This window comes from Salvelinus alpinus, chromosome 2 (assembly GCF_045679555.1).
Source record: "Salvelinus alpinus chromosome 2, SLU_Salpinus.1, whole genome shotgun sequence".
Lineage (NCBI taxonomy): Eukaryota > Metazoa > Chordata > Actinopteri > Salmoniformes > Salmonidae > Salvelinus > Salvelinus alpinus.
In genome coordinates, this window is record NC_092087.1 from 115,252,184 (window position 1) to 115,264,244 (window position 12,061).

The 12,061-nt window shown below is 39.8% G+C and overlaps 2 protein-coding genes and 1 long non-coding RNA gene across 3 annotated transcripts in view; 1 reads left to right on the top strand and 2 right to left on the bottom strand.

The window, feature by feature from the left end:
* The window catches only part of LOC139548778 (zinc finger protein ZFP2-like), a 497,157-nt gene that overhangs the window by 474,681 nt on the left and 10,415 nt on the right, over nucleotides 1–12,061 (bottom strand). The gene's annotated exons all lie outside the window — the stretch shown is intronic.
* Nucleotides 1–12,061, bottom strand: part of LOC139550484 (uncharacterized) — a 182,593-nt gene that overhangs the window by 14,392 nt on the left and 156,140 nt on the right. The window lies entirely within an intron of this gene.
* On the top strand, nucleotides 7,555–10,365 carry LOC139552512 (zinc finger protein 180-like; the record flags this gene model as incomplete). The annotated part of the gene is made up of 1 exon (XM_071364318.1): nucleotides 7,555–10,365. A coding segment is annotated over one exon (990 nt), but the record flags the coding sequence as incomplete, so codon positions are not given.

Consider the following 12,061-nt stretch of genomic DNA (forward strand, 5'->3'; position numbering starts at 1 on the left):
TCTCCCCACTGTACATCTACATGATGTATTGTTACACCATGTAGGAGCAGTATAGACCTAGTCTGTTCATTATATACATCTACATGATGTATTGTTACACCATGTAGGAGCAGTATAGACCTAGTCTGTTCATTATATACATCTACATGATGTATTGTTACACCATGTAGGAGCAGTATAGACCTAGTCTGTTCATTATATACATCTACATGATGTATTGTTACACCATGTAGGAGCAGTATAGACCTAGTCTGTTCATTATATACATCTACATGATGTATTGTTACACCATGTAGGAGCAGTATAGACCTAGTCTGTTCATTATATACATCTACATGATGTATTGTTACACCATGTAGGAGCAGTATAGACCTAGGCTGTTCATTATATACATCTACATGATGTATTGTTACACCATGTAGGAGCAGTATAGACCTCGTCTGTTCATTATATACATCTACATGATGTATTGTTACACCATGTAGGAGCAGTATGGACCTACAGTAGCTAGCTACTTATTTAGATTTAGTTTGACTTAATGAAACTGCCTTAAATGTGCTGTGGTAAACATTTTTTATTCGCACTAATCAATCAACACATTTCCTGTCTTTGTATGTCTCAATATAATGGTATTATTTAATTAAATCCATTTAAAATAATCTTTGTCTGAAAATAAAATATGATCCTCAACTGCGTTTCCCCTCCAGTCAGCAGACGGCGATGTGCGTCTTTCAGGCGACGCTGCCAGCGTGACGTATAATCTAGTGGACGGTTCTTCATAAACAGCTCGTCAACCACCTCGGTATCTTGCTAGCCAACATAGCCGAAAGATTCAAGCTATTTATACGCTTTCGGTGTATATTAGCTGTTGTGTTTTAGACACACTTCTGTCGTATCAACTTGTTAACCTATTTAATTTAACGTTATTTTGTATTAGTCAGCTATAGTAGCTGGCTGGTTAAGTTAGTACTAGCCTAGTCGCTAATGGTAACTAGCTAGCTAACATCCCCGACCATGAGCTCCCTAAACTCCCCTCCTGTTAAAGAAGAGGAGGTCTGCTGGACGGAGAAAGAAGCTCTGGGGCTGAACATTGTCGTGAAAGAGGAGAAGGAAGAAGAGGATGTCACAGTAAAACAAGAAGTAGAGAGTGAGGCTGTTACAGTGAAAGAAGAAGAGAAAGACGTTTCAGTGAAAGAAGAGGAAGATGCGTTCAGAGTGAATGAGGAGGAAGATGTTACAGTAAAAGAAGAGGATGCAGTTTTTGGAGTGAAGAAGGAAGGGGAGATTACTGTCACATTGAAAGATGAAGAGGAGGAAATAGGAGATCTGATTAACACCAGTAAGTACCGCCTTAAATTTGTTTTTAACTTTGGATATTCAGAGTTGACTCGTCAATACCTCTTCAACGGAGGGCCCAGGATGATGACTGATATGTCTAGAATCAGACGACGTAGAGAGCAAGCTACCCCTTGTTTTCTCTGTTCCGTTTCCAAAAAGTGACTTAACATTTATATTTGAGAAGGGTCTATCTGCTGACCGCAGACTGGGGGGCACGGCATGTAGTGATTTTCATGTAGTGATGTTTTACTACACACCGTGTCCCCCAATAGTGCCATGCGAGAGTTGGGTTGGCTACAACAAAGATTATGGATATACTGACAAGATGTCTCTCCGCCCTAACAAGGGGAGTCGATGTCCACAAAGCGGCACTGTGGGTTGTCTATCTCCCGCCTATCCTTTCTTTGGATTGGTGGATTAATCTTATTATTGTAATCTATTGTTTATGTTCTATGAGGGTTGTTGTCGTCAACCGCCTGTATTCAATGGAGAGAGATGCTAAGCTACTAGCATGAATATGCACCGCCTGTATTCAATTGAGAGAGATGCTAAGCTACTAGCATGAATATGCATAGCGATCTGGAGACAACTCCTATAGTGTTTTTATCAAAGTTGTCGGTATGTCACGTGTCCACATAACAACTTAATCATTACGAAACTTCTGTTAGATCAAGTAAACCTCACGTAGCAAATAAGCCATTCATTTTGTTGTTGACCAAATTCGACACTTTCCACATTGGGTTGATAATTGTTTCCACTTGGATACAACCTACTGTAGCCTACTGGCATGACCTAGAGAGATACAACCTACTGTAGCCTACTGGCATGACCTAGAGAGATACAACCTACTGTAGTCTACTGGCATGACCTAGAGAGATACAACCTACTGTAACCTACTGGCATGACCTAGAGAGTTACAACCTACTGTATCCTACTGGCTTTGATCTAGAGAGATACAACCTACTGTAGCCTACTGGTATGACCTAGAGAGATACAACCTACTGTAACCTAATGGCATGACCTAGAGAGTTACAACCTACTGTAGCTTACTGGCATGACCTAGAGAGATACAACCTACTGTAGCCTACTGGCATGACCTAGAGAGATACAACATACTGTAGGTATTGGCCAAAATGTAATATCGGTGCATCCCTTTATTCTAAAATGTATCACAATACCCCATAATGACAAAGCAAAAACAGGTTTAGGTTTTTTTCAAATGTATTGAAACTATTCCCCAGGATAACTAGTCTCAGAGTAATGTAAGATCTCAGGATAACTACTCTCAGAGTAATGTAAGATCCCAGGATAACTAGTCTCAGAGTAATGTAAGATCCCAGGATAACTAGTCTCAGAGTAATGTAAGATCCCAGCATAACTAGTCTCAGAGTAATGTAAGATCCCAGGATAACTAGTCTCAGAGTAATGTTAGATCCCAGGATAACTAGTCTCAGAGTAATGTAAGATCCCAGCATAACTAGTCTCAGAGTAATGTAAGATCCCAGCATAACTAGTCTCAGAGTAATGTAAGATCCCAGGATAACTAGTCTCAGAGTAATGTAAGATGCTTGGAAAAAGAAGCTGAAAAGAAGAACAGAACGGCACCATTAGAACTAAAATGTGTCGCCTGGATGTCAGACCCCCATCCCTCCAAACTGTAAATAAATAATAAAATGTGTATCCTGGATGTCAGAACCCCAACCCTCCAAACTGTAAATAAATAATAAAATGTGTATCCTGGATGTCAGAACCCCAACCCTCCAAACTGTAAATAAATATTAAAATGTGTATCCTGGATGTCAGAACCCCAACCCTCCAAACTAAATAAATAATAAAATGTGTCCCTGGATGTCAGACCCCCAACCCTCCAAACTGTAAATAAATATTAAAATGTGTATCCTGGATGTCAGAACCCCAACCCTCCAAACTAAATAAATAATAAAATGTGTATCCTGGATGTCAGACCCCCAACCCTCCAAACTAAATAAATAATAAAATGTGTATCCTGGATGTCAGACCCCCAACCCTCCAAACTAAATAAATAATAAAATGTGTCCCTGGATGTCAGACCTCCAAACTGTAAATAAATAATAAAATGTGTATCCTGGATGTCAGACCCCCAACCCTCCAAACTGTAAATAAATAATAAAATGTGTCTCCTTGGCAACATTAGAACCTCGGTACGTTTACTGTGTACTGGGTCGAGACAAAGGAATGATGTAAACAAATAATCCAAAATATTTTTGTCAATGAGACAGTATGTAAACAAAGGAATGACCGAACCCCATTTGGTGACTGAATGCTTGTAAGAAACTAGATGATCAAAACATTAGATCACATCAAATAAGCCTGAGTGGTTTCACCTCCTCCCAGACTATACTGGATACTACAGTTATAACTATGCATAGCTATACAGGATACTACAGTTATACAGGATACTACAGTTATACAGGATACTACAGTTATAACTATACACAGTTATACAGGATACTACAGTTATACAGGATACTACAGTTATAACTATACATAGTTATACAGGATACTACAGTTATACAGGATACTACAGTTATACAGGATAATACAGTTATACAGGGTACTACAGTTATACAGGATACTACAGTTATAACTATACATAGTTATACAGGATACTACAGTTATACATGATACTACAGTTATACAGGATACTACAGTTATACATGATTCTACAGTTATACAGGATACTACAGTTATACAGGATACTACAGTTATACAGGATACTACAGTTATAACTATACACAGTTATACAGGATACTACAGTTATAACTATACATAGTTATTCCAAAGGTGGGCTACTTACTATCCACTGTTTGCAAGCCACCGTTGCTGATCTATTTTATTTATTTATTTCACCTTTATTTAACCAGGTAGGCAAGTTGAGAACAAGTTCTCATTTACAACTGCGACCTGGCCAAGATAAAGCAAAGTAGTTCGACACATACAAAAACACAGAGTTACACATGGAGTAAAACAAACATACAGTCAATAATACAGTAGAAAAATAAGTCTATATACAATGTGAGAAAGTGAGGTGAGATAAGGGAGGTAAAGGCAAAAAAAGGCCATGGTGGTGAAGTAAATACAATATAGCAAGTAAAACACTGGAATGGTAGATTTGCAGTGGAAGAATGTGCAAAGTAGAAATAGAAATAATGGGGTGCAAAGGAGCAAAATAAATAAATACAGTAGGGGAAGAGGTAGTTGTTTGGGCTAAATTATAGATGGGCTATGTACAGGTGCAGTAATCTGTGAGCTGCTCTGACAGCTGGTGCTTAAAGCTAGTGAGGGAGATAAGTGTTTCCAGTTTCAGAGATTTTTGTAGTTCGTTCCAGTCATTGGCAGCAGAGAACTGGAAGGAGAGGCGGCCAAAGGAGGAATTGGTTTTGGGGGTGACCAGAGAGATATACCTGCTGGAGCGCGTGCTACAGGTGGGTGTGTCAAATCAGAGGGCCTGTTGTCCGGACCTCCGGGATTCTTTATGGGGGTGCCATAGGGTTCAATCCTCGGGCCGACTCTCTTCTCTGTATACATCAATGATGTTGCTCTTGCTGCTGGTGATTCTCTGATACACATCAACGCAGACGACACCATTCTGTATACTTCTGGCCCCTCTTTGGACACTGTTAATTAACCTCCAGACGAGCTTCAATGCCATACAACTCTCCTTCCGTGGCCTCCAACTGCTCTTAAAAGCAAGTAAAACTAAATGCATGCTATTCAACCGATCACTGCCCGCACCTGCTCGCCCGTCCAGCATCACTACTCTGGACGGCTCTGACTTAGAATACGTGGACAACTACAAATGCCTAGGTGTCTGGTTAAACTTTAAATTCTCCATACAGACTCACATTAAGCATCTCCCATCCAAAATTAAATCTAGAATCGGCTTCCTATTTCGCAACAAAGCGTCCTTCACTCATGCTGCCAAACATACCCTCGTAAAACTGACTATCCTACCGATCCTTTACTTCAGTGATGTAATTTTCAAAATAGCCTCCAACACTCTACTCAGCAAACTGGATGTAGTCTATCACAGTGACATCCGTTTTGTCACCAAAGCCCCATATACCACCCACCACTGCGACCTGTATGCTCTCGTTGGCTGGCCCTCGCTACATATTCGTAGCCAAACCACCTGGCTCCAGGTCATCTATAAGTCTTTGCTAGGCCGCCTTAACTCAGCTCACTGGTCACCATAGCAACACCCACCCGTAGCACGCGCTCCAGGAGGTATATCTCACTGGTCACCATAGCAACACCCACCCGTAGCACGCGCTCCAGGAGGTATATCTCACTGGTCACCATAGCAACACTCACCCATAGGACGCGCTCCAGGAAGTATATCTCACTGGTCATCCCCAAAGCCAACACCTCTTTTGGCCGCCTTTCCTTCCAGTTCTCTGCTGCCAGTGACTGGAACGAATTGCAAAAATCGCTGAAGTTGGAGACTTATATCTCCCTCACTAGCTTTAAGAATCAACTATCTGAGCAGCTTACCGATCGCTGCAGCTGTACACAGCCCATCTGTAAGTAGCCCATCTGACTTCCTACCTCATCCCCGTGTTTTTTTTCTTCTTTTTTTGCTCACACCAGTATTTCTACTTGCACATCATCATCTGCACATCTATCACTCCAGTGTTAATTTGCTAAATTGTAATTACTTTGCTACTATGGCCTATTTTTTGCCTTACCTCCGTACTCCATTTGCACACACTATATATCGATTTTTCTATTGTGTTATTGACTGTACGTTTGTTTATCCCACGTGTAACTCTGTGTTGTTTTTGTTGCACTGCTTTGCTTTATCTTGGCCAGGTCGCAGTTGTAAATGAGAACTTGTTCTCAACTAGCCTACCTGGTTAAATAAAGGTGACATAAAATAATAATAATAATAAATATCATAACTTTATTGACAACACCCAAATGGATACTGTCATTAACGCGGTTCTTCAATAATTACACATCATTCTTAATACTGTAGCTGTTTAGTTAGTCACATGTTCAACTATCATCAGCTGATCCAGGAAATCATTTTCTGAATGACAGTCACATGACAAACATCACAACATGCAACAACAACCAAAGTGCTTCTTCATTCATTACTCTGGTAAAGACAGTTATGTCGTGCTCCATGTTGGATCCAACATCCCGAACAAATTGATGTTTATAATGTTATTGTCTGCTTGATTTACTGTAGGGTCTCGTTAGTCTGTTTGCACACAGAGATACTTAGCTCATAATGTGTAGAGAACTGTTCCTTGATGGATAGACTATTGAACAACACACAGAGCTATTTTCCTTTTATTTGTTGTTAGGTGAAGTTATGGGTCCTACAGTAGGTCTATGTTGTTGTTAGGTAAAGTTATGGGTCCTACAGTAGGTCTATGTTGTTAGCTGAAGTTATGGGTCCTAGGGTACACTATGTCATGCAACAACAACCAAATTGCTTCTTTGTTCATTACAGGTTTATTTGTTGTTAGGTGAAGTTATGGGCCAATTTGGCAAACAGTGTACAAACCCTCATTGTCAGGCTGATGGAAAAGCCAAAGAGCATTTTACTGGTTGAAGTGTTTTTTAAATACAGAGCGGTTGATTTGCGATGATGACACAAACATTATATTAAGCAGGACATTCATACGAGCATTACAATTATAATCCAAAGTAGTGTGAAATGCACTCATAAGCAACCTGGAAATGGAGTTTACTCCCCTGAGTTTTCCCCCATTCACATTCAGAATAGTTTGTGAAAAACTAAAATCTTTGCTCACCATTTTTGCTCCTGGCAGATATACTACGTCCATAACTAGTGGTTTCCTCATTACCAGATATACTACATCCATAACTAGTGGTTTCCTCATTAGCAGATATACTACATCCATAACTAGTGGTTTCCTAATTAGCAGATATACTACATCCATAACTATCGGTTTCCTCATTAGCAAGGAGGAGTTTCTACAATCAAATTGTATGTGCTTTGCCCTCGTGCCGCAATTTTATTAAACACAGAAAGGGGCCTATATTGGAGACCAAAAGTCGTCTGGCACACTGCTTAGAGTTTCAACAACATGAATAACTTATTTCTAGTCTACAATCTTAGATGTTACTACTAATGTGAAAGCAAGACAATCTATGACTATTTTTGCTCATTTTAAGACAATTGTCAAATAATTGTAACATTCATTACAGACATCAATTGTTATACAACATCATGGCTACGCTGTTGGCATCACCTTTTACAGTGGATTACCGCTGTTGTGGGCCTTCAATCATCTGTCTGACTTTGTTGTTCACACAGGAGAGAAACGGGACTATCGTGGATCCTCTGGGGAGCCTCAACAACCTCATGATGCTGAAGAGGCAGAGAAGAGTTTCTCCAGATCAGAACACCTCAATAAACACCTGCAGAGATCCACAGGGAAGAGAACTCACTGCTGCTCTGACTGTGGGAAGAGATTCACCTCATCAGGCATTAAAATTCATCAGAGAACACACACAGGAGAGAACCCTTATAGCTGTGGTCAATGTGGGAAGAGTTTTACTACACCTGGCCAGCTGACGTTACACCAGAGAACACACACAGGAGAGAAATCTTATAGCTGTGGTCAATGTGGGAAGAGTTTTTGTAGAACTGGCCAGCTGACATTACACCAGAGAACACACACAGGAGAGAAACCTTACAGCTGTAATCAATGTGGGAAGAGATGTACTACATCTGGCCAGCTGATGTCACACCAGAGAACACACACAGGAGAGAAACCTTATAGCTGTGGTCAATGTGGGAAGAGTTTTGGTAGAACTGGCCAGCTGACATTACACCAGAGAACACACACAGGAGAGAAACCTTATAGCTGTGGTCAATGTGGGAAGAGTTTTCCTGCATCTAGAACTTTGACTAGACACCAGAGAATACACACAGGAGAGAAACCTTATAGCTGTGGTCAATGTGGGAAGAGTTTTGGTCGATCTGGCCAGCTGACATCACACCAGAGAATACACACAGGAGAGAAACCTTATGGCTGTGATCAATGTGGGAAGAGTTTTGGTCGATCTGGCCATCTGGTATCACACCAGAGAACACACACAGGAGAGAAATCTTATAGCTGTGGTCAATGTGACATGAGATACTCTGATAAAAGATCTCTGATCAAACATCAGAAACTACATACATGAAGGAGTTGTTTCGTGATATCAATGAATTAATTAATGTCACAATGTAGAATGTTTTAACATTGTATTAGGAGTATTTTAATAATGTCACAATGTAGAATGTTTTAACATTGTAGTTGGAGTATTTTAATGATGTCACAATGTAGAATGTTTGAGTATTTTAAGGAGTTTCACAATGTAGAACCCTAATTCAATTAATTTCAGCGTGATATGGATATTAGCCTTGGGAAAAGTCCAGGCTCTGAATTGAAAGAGTACTATTTAAGTGATTTAACAAAAAGTGACTAACACAACAAGAGCTGTGTTACACTTACCGTGTTGGTGACCCACTTGAATCAAAATGCAACACTTCAAAATGTAACTTGCTGTTTTCTACAAGTTGTCCTCTAACCAGGGATGTACACATTATTCCCAGATTCCGTGTGGTTTTTGAGCTGTTATTTTTAACAGGACGTGCAACCTCATCTCCCTCCTCCCGGCACAGTTGATTTTAACATTATATCGATGAGTGATGACAAATAAGTGTTGCGTTCCTTTGTTTAGCGACCCCTAAATTGAAATACATCACTCCCAAAAGTAGCTGACTGTCTTCTGCAGGTTGTCCTCTAACCAGTGAGGTAAAATATATCTCCCATTTCCATGTGTTTTTTTTAGTTGTGTTAGTTTCAACAGCAGGTACAACCTGATTTCCCCCCTAATTGATATCAGTGATTTATTGCTACTTGTCAAAACAACAGTGTTTCTGGTGCTTGTGCAGTTTATAAGGAGCTTGTTTAAATAAATACAAGTAATATGATTATTGTGGCAGATGTTTGTGTATATAGCACATTTTACGTTTAGGTTTTCAATTTATCACAAACTGTTTCTGCTTTTGGACTATTGATTTGGACACGTTTAAACTGTGACATTGGGGATATCCCACCTAGCAAACTGTGACATTGGGGATATCCCACCTAGCAAAATGTCACTGAAAATAAGACTATGACCGACGTACAATATAAGTTTGGTTTTAGTTGAAAGTGTAAAAGAAAACTATTTAATTTCAACGTACTCGCAGCTTATACACATGGACGCAGTATAATAAATCGGTCTATAATCAATTTTATTAACAATCATAATAAATTGAGTCATAAATATAAAATATATTTGTTGTCCTAAGGGGAAGGTGTTACAGTCTGGTTTTTCCATTTATGTTTTGAGGTTGGACTTTAGCGTGTATAGCTCGTTAGCACGTAGGGCGCACTGATTGGTGTCACCTCGTTAGTCAGTAGGTGTTACACCTGTGCTGGCTTGTCCATCTCGTTAGTGGGAAGGTGTTTCACCTGAGCTGGTCCAGGTTCTATTTAAGAGTGTCTGGCCCAGTGCTCCAGTTGTCTTGATAGATGTGGAGAGTCAACACCTTTAGTTGCGCCACCTTTTTTGGTTTGCTTCCTGTCTTTAAGTTTGGTGTGGGTTTTTCTTTTGTTTGCCTCTTTTTGGGCAGATTTAGTGGGTCTCATGGTGGGTGTCTTTTAGGTCCCAGTTGTTGTTACTTGTCAATTTTCAGTGGACACCCCCATGGTGTCTTTCAGAACCAATCCTAAAAAACGAGCTTATATTTTGGGTTGGGTTGGATATAGCGTCATATTGTTTATATTTTAATCAATGGCATTTCCTTGCAATGTTCATTAGTCTTTCAGTTGTTATTCTTCTGTTTTTTATCCTCTTATGTTTGTTGTGTACTAAATATTTCATTTTTTTTCTTAGTTTTTTCCTGTGAAGCCATTGTGTTGCATCCATGTCTGACATGTGCTGTATAAATAAAGCTTGATTTGAAAATATCAACAGACTCTTGGTCCATCTTAGTATGAAAAACAGAATCACTTTTCCAGCCTGCTGAAGGCTTGGTGGAGTGGTAAACACCACCCCCGGCTCTACCAGGGGCTTGAGGTGGTCTCCCACAGCTCTGCTGGTGAAGTGGTAAACACCACCCCCGGCTCTACCAGGGGCTTGAGGTGGTCTCCCACAGCTCTGCTTATGTCATGTTCTGTGGCCTTGCTGTTCCATTTCTTGACTGCCCCTGCAACACAGAAAGAAACACATTTAGTCATATTATATAAAACTCTCAAAGTAATGGATATGGAGCATCTATGGCCTCAGTTACACCTGGCACCTAAATGTGACTTCTGTCATCTGATCACTCCAAGCTGCATTAGGTTCAGATCTACCAGGATGGGCCTTGACATAGTCTGGATGCAGTCAGGCCACTGAATATGCATCAGCAATATAAAGAGATGGGGTGAATTAGTGGGGAAAAGTACATTCTACATAAATTACCTTCATAATATCAAAGAACAAATGTGTGTGTCTGAGGGGAAATTAACTTTCATACAGCCAAAAGGGGTGAGAAATTACACCAATATCAGTGGACAATTTGCACTAATGTAAATAAACATAGATGATGGAACATATTCCCTTTTGCTGACGTGATGAACCACTAAGGGGACATAAATATTTACCATCTAAACCATGTGTGACCTCTCACCTCTCTGGCTGTAGAAGTGTTCTTCCTAACCAGTCCCTCAACAGCTCTCTGACTGAGCTCCACCCTCACTGGGTCTTCAGAGGAGAGGAAGGCTGAGGAGGGATGGAAGGATGAATGGATCAGTCAGTCAATAAAGTGTAGAGTTGCTGTCTGACAAAATAACTATTTTAGTAGTTCATTAAAGTAAATAAGGAATTATGACTGCTGAATACCAACTATCAATCACTTAGATCATGTATTTTCAGGTAGAGATACATCCTTGGGACGTCCCGAGCTCATTGAAGTTGACATTTAAAATGGTTAAAGTTAGGGTTTAGGGTAGGGATGTCCCAAGGATCCCAGGTAGCATTGACCATTGTGCCTTCTTCTGTCTCTTTTATATAGCAGGTGATGGGTTCTGACTTCTGTACTTTTAAATATTAAATATCCTTATTATGTGAAATTGAATGAAACAATAATGTATGTTGATGCTAATATGATGTACAATATTCCATGATGTTTCTATATGATAACAATAGAGTAATATATTTAATATGATGTACAATATTCCATGATGTTTCTATATGATAACAATAGAGTAATATATTTAATATGATGTACAATATTCCATGATACCGTAATATATTTAATATAATGTACAATATTCCATAATGTTTCTATATGATAACAATAGAGTAATATATTTAATTTGCCATATACTATTTTTTAACAGTTTCACTAATTAACTTATTCATTATGATTCAACGTCAGTTCACCGTCTCACCTCATACTGTATTGGAGCAGTAGCAGCTGACTGCCCAGTTCACCGTCTCACCTCGTACTGTATTGGAGCAGCAGCAGCTGACTGCCCGGTTCAACATCAGTTCACCGTCTCACCTCATACTGTATTGGAGCAGCAGCAGCTGACTGCCCAGTTCAACGTCAGTTCACCGTCTCACCTCATACTGTATTGGAGCAGCAGCAGCTGACTGCCCAGTTCACCGTCTCACCTCATAC